Source organism: Acanthaster planci, linkage group LG18 (genome assembly GCF_054643075.1).
Source record: "Acanthaster planci isolate LZ-2023a linkage group LG18, COTS_SCS, whole genome shotgun sequence".
Lineage (NCBI taxonomy): Eukaryota > Metazoa > Echinodermata > Asteroidea > Valvatida > Acanthasteridae > Acanthaster > Acanthaster planci.
Window position 1 is genome coordinate 9,024,445 of NC_141794.1, and position 19,280 is coordinate 9,043,724.

Sequence of the window (19,280 nt, forward strand, 5' to 3'; positions counted from 1 at the left end):
CTCAAGTTCTCGGAAAGCATCACGCTTACGATTTCGAAAGGGAAAGCGTAATATTTAATTGAGATTTTTCCCTTTTAATTTTGAAAAGGTACAATCTCTTCTTCACATAATCACTAGATAAGGAAAATGTTTGAGATAAGAGACTATTCTTGTAATAAAAATGTTACTGCGTTTGTGCGAAAACATAATGTAGGAAGGAGATAACCATTGGTTTGTATAATGAGCACTGTGATTAAACTAATCTATTGAGAATGAGGAATAGTTTGTTAGAACAAAAATGAAGTATTAAACCGCAGTTCAATGCAAACCATGTCTACCATCCCTGGGCGAAACGCGAAGAACGTTACCCCTAGTTCACTGTGAGCAGAGCAGAGGATGTTAAGGTCGTCCTCTTGGTTTATCTTTAAATATGCACGAAACGCATACGATGTCAAGGATATCGATCTCTGGTTAACAGCTCGTAAAAGAAAGGGTCTTGAAAAGCTTGTGCATAATATATACAAAGCAGTTCTGTTTTGAATTAACTTTTGTATGGTTTGTGATAAGCTACGCATTTAACCTGTATGTATGGAGTCTCTCAAAATGTGTGTTGAGGATGCGGGTCCGGTACACAATCGTGACCAACAACAGTGGGCCGAGAACCACTGTTTTGTTTTGACTCTCATAATCCATTCAGCCTGGAAGTGACCTTGCTTGCCGTTTGTTTTTGGTCGTCTTTTTGTTGAGAGTGTCGATGTGTCTGTCTTACAACGTTTCTCGAAAACATGAACAGTATCAATTTTCACCGATTGATGCAATTTTTGGTGTGGAATGTTCTCCCTTTATACAAAGAAGTTCCATTGCATTCTAAGTTATCATTGGAGACAGAAAATTTCAAGTCATTCGGCAGCACAGCATATATACAGCAGAATATAATGCATTGGTCCATATCAAAGTTATGAATTATTAGTAAAACTGTAAAATCTTGTCATTTTGCAGTCGAGGTTCATCGTTTACAGTGTTACGTTGTTAGTGCTTTTTGGTCCTGTAAAAGTAACGTGTCATGGGCTGACAACGTATCACGTTACTGTGATAGTCTCCTCGTTAAATCCAGTCAAATCTTTCCAACTATCGCAAGCACCTACAGTGTTGATGCTGGACCATCGTGGAAACAAACTGCATATGAGATGGGTGGTTGTTACTGTGAAATGGACACTTTGGGAAAACGAGGGTCTGATTAATCATGCATAATTCACCCCAAACGATGACAGTAGGGTCGTTTGATATCACTAGGGACAAGACAATAGCGCAAGTGAATGACATGGTTGGCTCCCCTGAAGTCGTTTTGAGGTGATTCGCCGACAGGAATGCGTGCAGCCGCCGCGCCGTTTGGCAGTCACGAGGAAAATGTTGGAAGGCTTGAAGCTGACACGAGAATAGTGCGGCACCTTTAGGATTTCAAAGAGTTTGTCGACCGAGAATAAAGCATTTCGGAATGTGTTGTACTAGAAAGTTAAAGAGGTTAATCTGGTTCAATGTTTGACGTGCCATGAATGGATACTTATGATGACAATTGGGATGAGAACCTTTAAGTATATGTAATTCTTGCATGGAGCAGCTATTTAACTTATCGCAGGGCATCTGAAATGTGTGGTACTAAATCGCCTCACTTAGCAGGGGCTTCTTGACTTGTCAATTTCAGTGCTATATTTGCATGTCAGCCCATCCCCTAGAATATTTCAATCATTAGTTACATTATTTGATTGGCTATAGAGGCATAAGGAATTCGCGATTTTATCAGCGAATGTCCATGTGCTTAAATCTTTGTGCGTTTTTGGCTTGAAAAAAATAAACGTAGAATTAATACACAACCAGACAATTTTCTGACATAGAATAGGCTCTCGCTAAATGATAAAATGGCTCACAAGAACAATTCAGAAGACATTTCAGCTTTCCAAGATTATGTAGAAATATCTGTTTCATAATGTCCCATGTCTTCTTATTAAGTATACCCGTAGAACTTTTGGGTATTTCATTTATATTTATGCAAATTCATTTACAAGACATTGTACAATATACATGGCAAAAACACACGACTTCTTCAGGTCTACTAAGCCTTTGCTACCATCCCGAACAAAAAGTGGAGACAGGACGGAAACAAGTCCACGATGTTTGCTGAAGAATGGGTTTTCGTAAAGAAAAAAAATCGACTAATCAGTCGTAACCTTAAAATTTGTTAGATTCCCTGAAGGCAAACGGTGTTTACTACAAGCGGACCGCACTCATAAAGACGTAACTATTTTTGAAGAGTAAATGTGCGTGTTTTGCGTCAGATATACGCCATCATGCCTCAATAGGCGCTTTATGAAGGCGTTACTATGGTGAATGCTGAAGTGCCCGGATGTTGACCTTTTCGCGGTAAACCATGTCCTTCCCGCCTTTTCAATTGCAGCACGCGAACGGCGGGGTGTCTGGCAGCGTGCATTAGGGATGGTTGGAGATTCGCGCACAAGACGATGTTGTCGCTTGGAGTTTCATGGCCGTCATGTGATACGGGTACTTCTCTCTTTTGGTCTACAGACTGTTGGAATAGGATGTGGCGAATGGAAGGAGTAATTGCTCAACAAATAAGACAAAGAACCATAATTCATCCACGATGAAGAGGTGTCTAGCACGGTTAGTATAACGATAATTCGTTCACCATTGTAGGAGCGATTTAGTCTTTATTCAAGTCGCTACTGAGAATGTAGCCTCTTGCATCACCCATTAGATATTAAGTCTTCAATGCTGAAATGAGTGACTGTTAATCGAGTCTGGATCCGTTCCGAGCTACACCTAGGCGTGTGCAGCTTGGCTCCGCTCATGTTTGCCGTTGCAAATTTTGGAACAACTGCAGCCTTTCATTTTTGATTGGAGAAGAGTTATAAAATCATCTCCTTCGATCCCAAGTTCATTGTGACCGTCACTTGTAAAGGGACCTTGAAATGAATTTCCTGGTAAGCTATGTTTTCTACCAAAATCTACATCTGAATTATTTGAATGAAAATCGTAGGCCAACCCTTGCATACAGTTATTATTCTGTTTTACATTTTACCGGTTCATCTATTCACAGTGTCTGTGGTATTTCGTGTGACAATTTACCACAATAAACACACCAAATTAAAGAAATTGACATCCGTGTGAAAATAAAAGGGCCCTGAAAGACCCTTAAAGTTGGCAGAACCAAAATTTCATTTTTCTAATGTGTAACACTCTCAATTTCACCTGCATTCCTTTTGTCTTTTTCTGGTTCAGCATAGGTGTGTATCATTTTCCACCTCCTGTACCTTACAATCAAATCAAGACACACTAACGTACACTGATGTAATATTCAAATGACTCTAACTGTATAAATTTACACCCGAAATCAAGGGCCAAGACAATTAGTTACCTGTCCCCATATATTTTGCGGGATGCGGGGCCTAGTCTTACAGCCTAACATCAAAAGTGGAATCGTCGAAGAGGTGTATTACGGAAAATGTTCGACGTCACTTCAAACGATCTGTGGTTGACGGTGTCAAACAGACCCTATAGGGTGTCCCGTACTTAAAGGTATACCGAGATAAAAACTACTGTAACGGCAAACTACTTTATATATTGGAAAGATCTCTAGAAAGGGCAGATGAGTGAACAAACTAGACCGATGTTAAGGGCACTGAAATCGGCACTGTGACAAGTTTGCATATTTGATTAACAAGGCTCAACCATGCAAGGGTGCAGAATACCAATTGCCTTTAAGAACACATTCTTGAAAACAAGGAATGTACCTAAATCAATCTTATCTGCTTTGTTTTCGCTACTTACCTCATCAGTTTAATGTGCTGTGCCCTCCACATGGCCACCATTCCTGTCAATGCACATCTGATATCTTCGTATGTCCCTAACTGTTCATCTGATCATTTCAGGGTCTTGATGGGGGTTTTTGACTTCTTCCACTATTCTTGCACGTAAGTCATGCATGAACGTTGGCTGGGGATGTAGTGAAAATTTTCATTTGGTGTTCAACACACTTGCACGGTTGAGCCTTTTTAAATGTACTTGAAAAGGGCAAAACCCCTCAAGAGCAAAACCCGTAATGTAAATGCCTTGTTAATTAAAATGCAAACATGTCACATTGCCACATGGTGGTCGATCATTTTTCTACATCACTGCTTTCAGTGCAGTGCTTCCTGGCAAGACTATGCAGCCGCTGTCGACGTCAACCTGAAGAATGTTCCTAGTTCAGTTATATTGTCTAGACGGAAACGATGGAATAAATCGGCTGTATGGCTTTTAGGAATCTCATGTCCGTCCTCTTGAACTTCAAGCAAAGTGGTCTTCAGAGTAGTGAAAGTTCCAATTAAAGATTAAACCTGTGCAGATGCAGATAGCGAGATTAATTCCACTTTCGTAATTCTCACGCACCAGGTTGCAGTTACCACGGAGACGTTTTCAAACAATTTACTGTTGGTTGATTTTTTTGGGTTAGCAGCGACTCTAGCCGCTACATACCGAATTTGCTAGGCCTTACCAATTACAGGCTGAAGATGACCAAATTGGAAGTAATCTAAGCACTCAGATACTTCAAGGCTTTGCATTACGGTAATTGTGTCTTTCGTAATTTGAGGCAACTGAACTACCTTTGTAAAATTGAATGGGGTTTGCGGCAGGTAGACACTTGTAACACGATTATACCGAGACCGTGGCCACAGGGACCTATATTGGACAATTTAGGTAACGAAAATGACGAATTGATTGTGAACTGGTTGTCTGTTGGTAGAATCGACTAAAAGTTCGCCTTTTGGGTTTTAAGTGAACGTCCTCGTGTGAATTGAAAGAAACCAAATACATTAAAATCAATGACCTCAACTTTTATTAATTTATGTCCCTGGCTTCAGGAGCTGCTCCCCAACCATATTTCTGCGTGAGTGCGTATCCCCAAAACATCTCATTAGGGCTGAAATCAAGGAAAACAGACCATAAACATTTGGTTTCCTTTATATTTTTGTTTTATTGGTATCAACATGAAAGTTAAAGAACATTTTGAGGAGAAATATCTAAAACATAAACATGTAAATTTGAAACCACTTTTTCGCTTGTAGTTTTTGTTAGCCCTGACTCTCGAAGTTTGGTGTACCATTTGATGTTTTGGTATGGTTACGATTAAAGAGGACGGCGTTATTCCCACTTATAACCAGCTGGCTCGTCTGAGTGCAATTGTCCATGATGGAAAACAGTTCAAATTGCATATTTCTTTCTACTGATTAAATCGAGAAATGTGTCGTGCCCGTTTGGTATAAGAATAAATTCCCCGCACATACGATCGGCAAACTCTTTAAAATGTGTGAGTTGAGGGCGTGATTCCGATCAATACTAACGTAATTATCTTGTCTTCTCCTTCAGCTAACGCGCCTTTGAACTCTCTGGATGGGAGACTGTAACGTCCTAAAAATTATTCATTACAAGTCATTACCATTTGATTATTTTTATGTGATTAAGATTTTTCCGTTTCTCATTTCCAGGGTTACCACTAGGATCCGTCGAGTATCAATGTTACTCGATTATTCGATATTACTTAAAATCGATATCGCAGATGTGAAATTTTTAATCACATCAAAATATCGAAAGCTTGATATTGGAAATAATAATTTATAAAAACATCGAGGGTAGGTCAGTAAATCTAATTGGCATATTAAGTTTGCCTTGAAATTGTGATTGTGACTGGAAATAAAACATTGTAAAATTGGAAGCACCGACGTCTAATTCGTGTTCTCACCATTTAATGTGGAATAAGTAGCCTCCACTGCCATGCTGAAACATTAAAACTGACAAATTTTCTTCCGTTGGTTGACTCGGATGGTGTAGCTTTCAGTCGAAATATTGTTTTTGTTATTTGTGACCTGTCACTTCCAAATGAAAGTAAAGTTGCTTCCCTCTCTTTTCTGTTTTGAGGGTTCAAAGTCATATTGAAGTGGTGGTCAGTTTTGGGGTTTTGTAATATTTGGAAAAAGTAACCCGTCTTCTATTTAATTCCAAATATTTCGCAGAACCACGTGTTTCAAAATGTAATTTTCTCAGCAATTTTGACGATAGCATTTATTCATGCCTGGTCTGAAATGTTGAAACAAATGTTGGGAACAAAGATGCAAAGCTGCCAGAATAATGGCATTTTATAGTTTTCCCTAAGTGGTACATGCCATTGAAAAGCTCTCTTTCTGCTGAATTTAGAAATACAATATCTCAGTTTTTGAAAATTCCAACTTTCACTTCATTTTGTGGTGACAGGTCACATTTTACCCGCACGAACCATGAACTGCATTTGGGCCAGTGATAACGATCAGGCCAATTCGTAAGCTAGGTATCTATTGGTGTCACATGGCCAACGCAGGGAGCCAGTGCGCACTCTTCAGTTGGGTTAGCGGTAGCGATAAGGTGACACGTTCGATCACAAAGTTAATGTACTGTGTGATGTTTGCACCGTTTCCCAGCGTGGAAGGACGAGATGTGTTGGGGAGAACTTGTATAACTTAAAGTTTCCCGTTTCCCGATCTGTTTACACTTGTCTTTTACAATTTCGCGGCGATTACTTTTATATTGGTAAAACAAAAACAGAGGTACCATGCGGGAATTTCAAATTATGAAGGTGTTTATGCACATAATATCCTATTATCTTGACGTTAATGAAGTGTAACTTCGAGGAAAAAGTTGTTTCGAGTTTACAGTTTTGAGTTGAGAGTTTGCTGTACATGGGGAATATTCGGTATATGGAATAGGGCCTGTACTTAATATCAGATTTCCGATATATCAATTATCGAAAAATATCGATGAACCCAGAGTTGCCTTGTATGAATTAATTTTATTTATTTATTTTGCAATAAGGAAAGGCCAGAATGGTTAAAGGTCGCAAACTCTTGACTTTCTGGCAAAATGGCACTGCATTTAATCAAACCGTTGCTCAGTATATTATTATGAATGACGGTGATTTCTCGTGCGTTAAAGCCAATGCGACAGCCATATTTAAAGGGCATGTTGTTGGCCTTCAGTTGAATTGTCAGACTAGAGTCACGACTTTTTGGCATGATTCCGTACTTGACTTGGAAGCAAAAATAACTTGTGACTATACTCGGAAGAAAATGACTTGAAATTCCCCCGAATAAGAATGCGCATATCCCCTCCCAACATTGGGTTCTGCGTCTGCCCTTGCCGTCCCTAAGTCGACGATGGTTTTGCGAAGAGTCAGGTTCAATTGGTATAGTCTGGCACCTACTTAGTATGCACAATAAGTAAACGATTAGCATAACGCAAAACTGGGTGTTAGTAGTTCATATACATCATAGGTGTTTGATTAGCAGTAACCATAGACAACCAGACGAATGGCATTCCATTAGTTTATACCACTTTCTTGTATTTTTGTGCTTGCCGCCTGTTTTTCTTCAGCCATTAAGGATGATTTTAAGGGCTCTTAATCTTCAATGGATCATTACTTACTCATGTTACTGAAACTGGTTGGAATTGCCATTTAAAACACAAAATAAAACAAACTTCTCTGGAAATACAACGTTTTGTTTAATCTACCTCAGTTGTCAACCTTGATTCATAATTTTGGTTTTAATGCTAATGCCATTACCTAGTTCATAATCTAAGATATAATTGAAGACATCGCAGCTTCCGTAGGATTAAAAGATATGGTTGCGGCTGTCCCCTTGTTGAATGTACAAAAAACAGTGACCATAGTTTATCACCAAGGAACTCACTTCACTTCTTGTACACTCATCAGCTGAAGGTTCTCTGTACAAATTATGTAGCTGATGAGAACTGTATTCCTGATGCGATGACAATCAACAGTTTATCATTCATGCAGGGGGGTCAAGTCTGAAAACTACTATGTTGGCGTTCTTACAAAATTCACTGGAACTGATATTTGTACGAAATATACGCCTACATAAAATTCGTATCATGGACATTTTAAGCCCTGTGTATTTGTGACTCCCTATTGCCCGTTGAGGACATTAAGATCAATAGTTGATCTAACCGAAGATTTGTTTGATTGAATCCTATTCTTATAAACACCAATTGTTAGGAAATACCGTGTTGCGTCAACACTGGCCGGATTTTCAGCATTACGAGCGCATGTTTTCCTTGAGTTCGAATTAATCTTATTGATCGTGACCACTGAAGCGTTAGGTTTCCGCCTTGAAATCTCAATTTTGCGCTGCATTGCGAATGAGATGGCTGGGAAATTACCGTCTGCTGCACGGGAATACTAGTTAGAATAATAATACTTGCGCGACTGTTCAAGCAGCAGTTCCTGTTATTTATTTGCATTGAAGTGGGGCGTCGGAGTCTTTACTGTATGTGCTGTCCTGCAGACGAGATGCACATATTATTGGAGTTGCATTTGTGTTAGCATGTTTTCGCTGTGTAGGAATGTTTCACGTCAGGCATGGGTTGTTTTTGTAGAATTGTCGAATATTGCGGTCGGGCAGTTCCGAAGGTAAGTTGGAAATGCTCAATAATTTCATTAATTTTCGTACATCACATTACGTAATCATTTCCTTAATTTTCTTATAGACTGACGGTTGTTTTGTCAATTCAACTGTAAGGTGTTGGAGCTCAAATTAATAATAATATTCTGCAGGCTCTTCATACTAGTCCAGGCCCTCTCTCTTCCTAGACTCTGTCGTTATACACTGAAAAAAAAGATGGGTTTGTGCTTGGTACCAATTGCCCAGTACCAAACTGGCACTTGTTTCCGTTTTTGCGCGTCGTTTGCGTCAATAATGACGTCATAAGATGTGTTACAAGGTTTTTCACAGTCAGTTTGTTTGGTCTGGTAAAAGCGAGACGCTGATATGTTTTGAGATGGAAATCTGTGCAGGATTATTCACCTCGACCGATTCGCGCGTAAAATTGCCGTATGGAATTTCGGAACCAGCTGCTGTTTATTTTTAGAATGTAGCAGTTGGATGGTTTAAAGGGCGCTGCATACAATAATGAATTGACGTAATGAATTTTCTCGAACATGGGGTTTAGCGTATTTTTTCAATGTTTCAATGGAATTTTGCTGATAAGCAGTGTATGCCTGTATTTATTATTTTGTGGTTTGAAAGAGCTCAATTAGCTTGCTATCGCATGGTCCATGCGGTTTGAACCTTACATAACAGAGGTGCTGCAGTCGATGCCGGCGAGGACTTCCATGGATTTATGTATCGGCTGTCTATTAGGCCTGTTGTGGGGTTTGACCTCCACCCATGTCATTTAGTATAATTCCTGTCATAAGCGCAGAGTTTTCCGCGGACCACATTAGATTTACCACTTATCATTGAAGTTAATAGCTCTGTGCACTGATGACGTAGCATTGTGTTTACTGCAGTGCATGATGGGAGAGGGTCTTCCTGCCATGAAATGTCACACGTTCGAGTTACAGTCGATCACAAGAGAGTGTAAGGCACAATCTTACCGTTTCCAGTTGTGGAAAATTTCCCCAGGAGATTTGAAAACAATTGCCTTTTGGAAACGGAGATAATCGTACTTGATATGCTTAATATTATGATAAATTTTGTACTTTGTACATAGATGAATCCCATTCTATCCCACCAATGCACTGCCTTCAACACTGATACGTCATCTGTTGATGGCCGTTTTGGCCGTTGAATACTTTTTTGGGCTGTTTTAATGCCCTTTAGCGTTCTTAATCTTAAATACCGGCTTGTTGGGTTTTTGGTTTGGGTTGTTCCTTGCCTGTCAATCCACGTCCCGCCATCTCCACCCAGTTATCAATTGTTTCATAACATCGGGTGCTCATAGCGCGAATTCTGACACTTTTAATTGCTCTTACATTAAATTTAATGGAAGATGAGTCAAAATTGTGCGGTGCGCACGTGGCCTGCTAACTAGCCCATATGTGCAATTGTCCACCAGAAATAAATTGTGGTTGTAGGAGCTGATCATCTGTCAGATGAACAGAAATATTACAGGTCAGAAAGGAACAGGTTGCAGCCCACTAATCAGCAACAGCCCAGTAAAATTCCATTCAATCTTCTGGTCGAAACAGCTAATTTGAATTTCGCCTTTCTCACGAGGACAACCAATTCGCTCCGTTTTCCAACGACGGCTTCCTGGTTATATATTTCGAACCTCTGCTGCACACCGTACCTTTACACTCACTATCTCCCAAGAGGAAAATAGCAGCTCTCTCACCAATGAAATATTGATTGAAAAACAAGAGACGGTAGCGCGTGCGGCGTTTTAATGGTTCAGTAATGAGAAATCCCAACGCAGAACAGCTCGATAAATCTCCAAGGTGTACAGAACCTGGCTTGCCGGGGGGGGGGGTGGACAGCGGTTTATAGACTCCAAATGGATGTGTACAGAAGGGTTTTTCTCCTCTATAGCGTCTAGTTTTCCTATTAAAATATGAGAGGTGCTTTTTGTTGGGCGATTGTTTGCTTTATTTTTTGTCATGGGTGTGAAACCAATAGTAGTAAATTCTTTGTGCATCTCGAGAGGAAATCGAGGAATATTTGTCATCAAGAATCTAAAGAAAAAAGGAAAGAAAAGAACCGAGCCGAACGGATTGCTGACTTTAGGCAATGGGATTGATTTTATATCGATATTTAATGATTTAGCCTAAAGGTCTTTTCTTTATAACTTTCGGTCTGAACACCCGCTCGATTTTTGCAGAAAGGTGGCAGACGTTAAGGTCATGGTATTTACCAATTTTCAAGCGATTACGGCAAACTTCACCAGAGACATCTCTTAAAATAGACTTTTTAAATTTTTCAACCCGAGATCGGTAGAGAGCGCTCGAGTGTTGCATGATGTCATGACGTTGAAAGTAGGTTCGCATCTATTATCAAATTCAAATGACAAAGCACTTCCAGTTTTGAAAAATTGAAGTAGGAAAAGCTAGATATGCTGATTGTCCACAGACAATGCAAGTGGCTTTTTCGCCTACATAATATTTGAAAAGGTTATACTATGATTTTTTATGAGTACGATTGGAATTTGATTTCAACGATACTTCTCTGTTAGTTGTCAATAATTTGAAACAAGATGTAACTACATGTATTCTCTTTTGTACCTTATCAGTTCGAAGCAAATTTTACTGTTAATATTTTGTGTGAAATGTGTTATTGATTTCTAATTTTCCAAAAAACATAAGAAAAATCAAACCGATGACGTCAATGTAATGTCATTTCAGATTTCGTGTACTATTATCTTCCCACTAAGTTTCATGACGATTGGACGAAGGTCCAATCGTCATGAAACTTAGTGGGAAGATAATAGTACACGAAATCTGAAATGACATTACATATGGGAATATGGGAAAATGCATGACGTCATCATAAATGTGATTTTTAAAACACATGTGATTTTTAAAACACATGTAGAGGAAGCTCTACATGTGTTTTAAAAATCACATTTATGATGACGTCATGCATTTTCCCATATTTTGTGCATGTACCTATTACTGACGAACATAATACAAAAGAATTTTGAATTTATTGTATTGCGCGAGTGAGATATAGCAAAACCCTTAAAAACCCTTAAAAACCCTTAAAAACTTCAAAAATATGTAAAATATCTTATGATGACGTCATGATGACGACACCTCAATTTTTATCTCTAATAAATCCCAGTATAACCACATACCAAGTTTCAACCCAATCGGGCTTTGAAATATGCAACTTTGCGATGACGTCACATAATACATGATGACGTCATCGTGAGTCACCATTTGGCATACATCTATGCCATAAGGACTATGCTTATGTCACCTTTGAATGATTTGCGTCAAAGATTAATGGCAAGAGTGCTGCACAGAAAAAAACGTGTGCAAAGTCTGTGGGTTTTGGTCTCCAAAAGAAGACTCCCTCCCCCCCAAAAAAGCAGAACAAAAAGAAAGACTTTTTCGCAAAGGTTGCGAAAAAGCCAAAGTGTCCGAAACAGCTAACAAGTAGTCTTCACTAGCCTTTTCAGGCGTAACGTTAAATACTTTCGCTTGCTTTTTACACGCCTTTGGGTGGGAAAAGTGAAATGGCACCCCTAACAAACCCTTAAACAATACCCTATTTAAAATGTATTAACGGCAGAATTATACATGCGCCATTCCGATCACAAGTTGAAAAGTTATTTGTTTGAGGCGATTACTTGGTGGTAGCTGCAGCAATTAGCCTATTTGCCGCGTTCGGAGCTACAAATTTGGTGGGGGATGTAACAAAGACAATTTGTCATCCTTAGTGCAAATATTACACACACATTGATGGCGAATATTATCGCAAACTGAAAAATACAGCTACCTAAGATGCACGTATAGACCCGTTTTAATTGTTTATAAACATTGAACGCCATTTTGTACTTGTCATCAAGCCCCATAAGAAAGTGAAACTGTCGAAAAAGTCCATTTAAGTATTGTTTCAACTTAATTCCATTTTTCGTTCATTTTTCTAGATATATTGTATAAAAAACATTGGATGATGTTGTCCAGGAGATGATCCAGTGCACATTATGAACGTTGTCCTGAGGTCTTATAGCTTTAAAATCTCCGAAAAATGGTCTCCACATTAAGTTGCTTCCTCGAAGGACTTTGGCCGAAATGTCCCCCAAAATATTTAGCAATTGAAAGCTAATAATCTCGTTGAGAATTTGGACAGGCTGGTACTAAAGTGCTATAATTTTTTATACGAAAGATTTTGTTCTTGATGGGATTACGAACAGCTCGTGGAAACCATTGAAGTGTTTCTGAGCGTCATGCATTCAGCAACTTTCGGCTTTTGACCACTCTAAGTAGTTGGCATATGGAGCTGTTGTGTAATAAACAGTTTTAAATCTGTATTGTGTATTGGAGGTTTTTATCACGAGGTTATCCTCATCTCCTGGAATTTATTCCGAAATCATCCCAGGAAACCTTCAGAAATGTAATGAAAGGAACGGCAGTACCACTATCGCTCAGTGCTTTGAGGCATAGGCCCTACGGTATGATTAACTTTTTTTGCAATTTACCTGAGCAATCTGCTTTTGGTATAAAAGATCCAGCAAGCCAAAAGAATGCATTGTCATGTATTTGCCTATTTCATTAAATGTGATGAAAGTTATAACTTCTGGGTTTCATAGGGTTTTTTGTATAAGGCCGAACTTTTATCCTGCAAGTTGGCAAAGGTTAAGTTTAGATTTTCAGGTTCTTATGCACTCTGCAGTGATTTTTGTCCTTTTATTTTCAGAATACGCTTGCTTGAGACAAAGCCGCAACTGCGGCTTCTACAGTGAAGTCTGCCTGAATCGATCCGTAGAGGTGAAAAGGGCTTGCGATGGACACCAATCCAGAGGAAAGGTTGTCTGGATCGCTAGCAGAGGTCGAGGGTCAGACTGCGGTTCCTACCTCTCCGCACGGATCTGCCATTAGCCAGCAATCCTCTACGTCACGGAGCAGCGCACGATCTAGCCACTCATCGCCCAAATCAGGACTCCGCCAAAAGACAATAGTCTGTCGGAAACACTGCACCACTGTCTTAGCTTGTCTCTTAGTCGGGGTTATGATTACCCTGGGCAGCGTGGCCATGACAGTCTGTGGATACTTCGCCATGAATATCGCCAGCGAGACTGTGCGGTCAGAGAACTCGACCACGGTACTCATAGATGAAGAGCTTCACGAGAATCTCAACAAATTCCGGACTTTCGGTCCTGTCATGATTGGCTTCGGGAGCTTCCTCATCATGTGCGCATGTGTGTTGCTATGCGAAGAAAAGGACAAGAAAACCAAATCTCGCACTCAGGCGAATGAGAATCTGCTGAGTGAACATGAGAGGATCATGCAGGAAGCTCGGGAACGCTTTTACAACGAGAACAGAAATGCATTACTGGTTGAATCCCAGACAGTGGATTACCGGACTCCTAAAGCTTCATCCAACGAATTAACTTCATGTATAGAGTGTGACACGAATAACGCCATGATTAAAGTTACACCCTTAACACCATCTGGTGCAGAGACTGACGCTGTGAGTGGTGCGTCTGGTTCTCCTGTTGTTCTTGTTCATGGACCAACGATCGTAGAGCCAGCACAGTGTGAAACTAGTGACAAAAAGCACTTGACTAACGAAAACGGGTTTGTAAATAACAGTCCTTCCAATTCAAATCACAGCAGTCCAGATCGTACAATTGGCAGTCCGGCTCGGAGCTTGAAGAAAAACAATGCAGTCGGGCCGTCGCATATCGAGGATTTGAGCAGTGAGCTGGCCATACCAAGTACTTCGGTTCTACCAAAAATCGATCCCTCACGAAGTAGCAATGGGGTATCGCGTGCAGGGGGAGCTATTCCGAAATCGATTCTTGTGCAGCCGCTAAAACTGTCGCCTATTCGGAGTGTGAACGGACCCATCAGGGTAAGACTCGATGATTCGCCAACGGAACTGTCTCCTTTCACTCCGTCCAGTGCATCAAAGTCTGCTGACTGTTTACCACAGCCCCGCAGCCCGGGATCGACACCAAGAAGGATTAAGCGGGGCAAAAAGAAGAAGTCGGCAGGCAGCTTGCAGGCCAGCGGTTTCAGTCAGTGCCGCTGCCTCTCAGACCCTTCCATGTCGTCAGCACGGTCTCAAGACAGACATGTAGACGCCTGTTGCTGCTTACAGCCCGACTGCTGCTGGGGAGGCAATTGTCAGTTGGATAAATCAATACCGACGTCATCACCGAGTGCAACTAAAAGCACTGACGACCCTTTGGCGGACTTAGTAGCTACTGACAGCAAGGTCAACATTCCCTTGTTGCAACCTTTGAAATCAGACATGGCTGTCAACGCACAAAGCACTGAGTTGAAACCAAAGAGTATAGGTGAACTTGTCGCAGCTGATAAAGAAAACTGTAGGAATAAAGAAAACATTCTGGATAAACATCCAAATGGTGAAAATAAGATGACAAACAAAACAGACCCTCCCCAACCCAAGGGGGCTCCGTCTCTGCCCACTTCAGAAGCGGACAGCGAGTATTTAGCTGCGGGTGGGAAAAACTTGACACAAGATGAGACAAATACAGAGGCACATATCATAAAGGATAGGAATTCCAACATCAAAGTGTCTTCCACGCGGCAGGATATATCGGGAAAGAGCGTCCCTTGTAGCGGGCAGGCAAAAGGTGGCGTCATGGTGTAGCCAGTTTTAAGCCATCTCCGTTTATTTACCGGAGAGTTCACATCACTGTCAACGTTCTCAATACACTTTGGAGAAGTGCAAGCTACAACAAAGATGTTCAGACCTCTCCAAGGAGTTACGTTCGATAAAAAACACCATGTGGTAACTGTTTTCATTTGTGACCGTGGTATTATAAAGGTTATTTCAAAACATGGTGTATTTAAACGTATTGGGTCTTAGTTATTGGTTACCATTAATGTAGCTCATCAATGTGAACGTGTAGGTCTCTCGTTTAAGTTCACTTTTGGAGTGAGGACGTGTCTGAAATAAAGTTTTTGCTGCTGGTGGTAACACGTCTATCCTCCCACGGAGTAGCCGCTGACCATGCAGGTTATTGTGGACAAAGAGTAATCCCTTCAGGATATTCCGTCCTATCGCTGCCAACAAAATACACATTAACGCAATACAAACCCCACGAATACCGATGTATTTGAGGAACTTCTGAGCAACTGTGTAACGGTGCAATGGCACGTAACATGTTTAAAGCGGGGATGGAGTCCTCAGTTGGGACATTGCTGATAGCCATTCCTAGGATACGTTTCAGGAGCGGTTTGGACGGGGAACGAATAATCCATTCATACTGGCTGTAGTCATTCATTGGGACGAGGCCAATAGACAGGGTATTTAAAAAAAAACGTAATCCTACTTCAAGGGCTTAATACGGTCATACAAAATTTAATCATTGAACAAGAACGCGAGTCTTGAGGTTGTTTTATTAAGGGAATAAATAATTGTGCTTGACCGGTTTTAAACGTGCGTTTAAGACCGGCTCAGGAGAATGGACGCTGATAGTGCCCTCGCCTACGGCTCGGGCATTAAACGTTAGTTTAAGACCGGCCAAGTACATATTTATTCCCATTCATGAGTGAGTCAAAAGAAGTAAACGTGATGGATTTCGAACGATTTCGTTCCAAAAAGTTACTTTCGTTTTCCCAGCGCCCTGTCTATTTTATGGTATATTCCTTTTGAAAGTTGTCCAATAGAATCCCTTTCGATGAACTTGGCGCGTGGAGAACACGAGTGGCATGCACACAGACTGCTAACCAATCAGACCCGATTAACACTCCTATCCATGCGCCAGCGCGTGATTTACGCAGTAGGCAGTATGACTTCACAGCGGGCATCATTAAATGTTAATACGCGGTCACGTGACGGGTTCAGACCAATGGGAAGAGAAAAACTGTCAAGGTAAAAAAAACTGTCAATGTTCGGCGTGAAAGTGTTCCGACCTTAGTTTTGCATATCATGCCAAGGTGAAGCTACTTGGTGATGCATGACCCTGGAATGTATCCTAGGTCTTAAGATAAATCAGTTTAGTGCGGAGCACTTCTGCAAAAGGTTTCCTGCCAAAAAAGGAAATTTTGAAAAGAACATTTGCTATGGAATTTTGCGAAAAACCGACAAATTTAGGCCTAATGAATACAGCGCACAATACCTTCGAGCGACAACTAGCTTGCTCGAATGCTGCCCATAGTGACGTCACAGTTCTGCAGATAGTTCTCCATCTTATGCCCCTCTTCGACACGACACTTTGGTATTATTGAAAGCATGTAGCCTCCGCTGTATGATAATACACTGTACAACGATTTTGCTGGTAGGCCGACAATTGGCTGTTTTTAGCGTAAATGCAGGACTACTTCTTGAAAGATCTTGTTCAGGAATTGGCTGTAGCATCAGCCAGTCACTTTGCCATTGTGATACCTTCCCACCCACACGTATCGACTCAACAGTGGCAGAAATTTGTGCCAGGAACTGGCGGATAGAAGATGGGGGATTGTGGGGATGACTTGCCCAGCCGTAGAATTGTGAAAAAGGATGAGGTGGGGGATGCTGACACTATACGACACTGGGGTGCGATGTTCACGATACAGATGTAATATGTATTACACTCCTGCAGAACCTTATACCAGCAGAACCTAACATTTAAACGGCGTATTTATGGCCTTTTTAATTTTACCATTTTGAGTGCTATTGAAAATATTTTTGGGAAGTCCTAAAGATTTCTCATAATCTGCCTTGATTGTTTCTTACCATGAAAAAATATAGGGTTATTGTTCAATAGTCCCCTAGTCAAAAAGTACGGGATCTAGCCGTGGAATCTTATTTACGCCCATGCCAATGGTTTTGTATTTACACGATACTCAAAAGATGGGAATAACAAATCTCGAATCGGCTTTAATGATGCACAACATGAGACGGGCACTAAAGAGGGTAAAGATCTTAGGTCTTTGTATACAGGACATTTCCTTATTTGGATATCTGCATTAAAAATTAGGTCACTGTGTGCCATTTGTAATAACATCTGAAAAAAAGATTACATGTCATATTTCATACAATAATTTCATTGCATTTGTCATTTGCATGACTGTATTCCAATGTGTTGGGAGTTATGATGTTGTATTATAGGGGAAAAACCAAGAAATACCTTGGGATTTCTCGAACTGTATGTCCGAATTTAGTCCCCAGGGGTAAAATCTTACGGCTCAATGAAGCTGCATTTACTACTCTAAAACATCGAGTTGTTGTTTGGTAAAATTAAGTTTCATTGAATATTCATTTTGTTCCAACAGTAATCGCTAGGAACTAATTGCCCTGGTTAGAACCCGTTTTAATTTTTATACTGGGCTATGATTGTTATAACTATCTGACAATCCAAGCAAGTAACGAAATATAAGCGCTATAAGCGGATGGGGGGGGGGGAATCGGGTTCATGCCACCCCAACAAAAGTTTGGTTTTAAAAAGTGATGAAAAAAGGGTGATTTTTGGACTACTTCTGTTGCCTTCTAAAAGCGTGTAAAAAGCTCCCAAAATTAGCATCATCCCTCATGAGGGCAATAAAAACGAAACAGAGACCCCCCCTGAAGACTTGTTCCTGGATCCGCCCTAGTGTTTAATACACTAACATTAATGCTTGTGCTCTGTCCCCACGAATCTTCTCCTAAACCCGAGCTGTCTCTTTTAATGGCGACTTTAGAAGTGGCAAAAGTAGTGTGATTAGTGGCCATGACCGTCCAAAATGTGAAGCATGATTTACAGCCAGCCTTGATTTGGCTCGTTAATCACAACTCTTTAAGAATCCACTGTAATACCCTAAAGAATCAAGTACTTGTCTTTGGGTTCCTCGGCACGAACGTTCCGTTGAATATAGGATTTCCTGAAAAAGTGAATAAAACTATGCAAAAAGGTTGTTTGGGGTTGAATAATAAAATCGGTTGTCTGACCTTCAATTAGAGTCTTCGCTTTTGCGATTCCTACGAAAATCAAATGATAATGTTTCAGCTGAAGTTTCCTGGAATCAAAACATCCATGCAGTGTTTTTAGGCTGCCAGAATATCAGCAGGTTGTCCTTAAAAGAATTGTTTGCTATAGTCCGTCTAATGGTGACTGTACATGTATATGATAGTCTAACGATAGTTTCAGTGGCATGCTAGCTTACATGGGCGACATAAAGGGAGCATGGAGACACCCGTGCAACTACCCACCGCTGCTAATAAACGAGACTGTTACAGCAAACAGCCACGATTCGAAGCGTTTCGTTGATATTATAAGCACCAGAACAGCGTAACAGGCTACTAGATGCTTCTTTAAAAGAAAGGAAAAAAAGGGGAACTTGTTGAGCTGGATTGAAAGGAAAGGTTTAAAATTGTAGGAGTCCATAGTTCGAATCTGTTTTGGGGGTTTGCTTGTTTATGTTTTGGCGCAAGCAGTTTCCTATTTTAAAAAAAAATCAATTTTGGAAGGTATTTTAATAAAATGCCTAAATCTATATATTTCTGTATAGTTCATTTTATTCAAAGAAAGGACCACTCACTTCAACGCCTTATTGACTCCAGCCCCACTTCTTAGTGTCCGTGATACAGATTGTTACTTTCACGTTTCAAATGCTGCCTCTTTGCTATAAAGCTCTGTTTATCAACAGCGATGGGTAGTCAGATCGGTGGTTAGAAATGTCCACAGTAATATTTTTGTTTTGTGTCTAGGGACGGCACCCACCCTCCTTTCCATTCATGTGAACAGTGCGCACAATTTATATGCAACGTTTCCATTGTAATCAACCTGTAAATTACAAAAACAAAATTCTTTTGCTTGAGTACGTG

At 40.5% G+C, this 19,280-nt stretch overlaps 1 protein-coding gene across 2 annotated transcripts; it reads left to right on the forward strand.

Annotated features, from left to right (window-relative positions):
- The first annotated feature begins 2,408 nt into the window (after window positions 1-2,408).
- Window positions 2,409-18,029, forward strand: LOC110988170 (uncharacterized). Of its 2 annotated transcripts, none has more exons than XM_087149084.1 (2): window positions 2,409-2,655; window positions 13,221-18,029. In XM_087149084.1, exon 2 carries the CDS (start codon window positions 13,308-13,310, stop codon window positions 15,141-15,143), a length of 1,836 nt encoding a protein of 611 aa, XP_087005210.1. In that variant the 5' UTR covers window positions 2,409-2,655; window positions 13,221-13,307; the 3' UTR covers window positions 15,144-18,029. The 2 variants fall into 2 exon arrangements, with proteins under 2 accessions (XP_087005210.1, XP_022107153.2); XM_022251461.2 differs by lacking the exon at window positions 2,409-2,655 and adding an exon at window positions 8,019-8,491.
- Window positions 18,030-19,280: the final 1,251 nt, after the last annotated feature.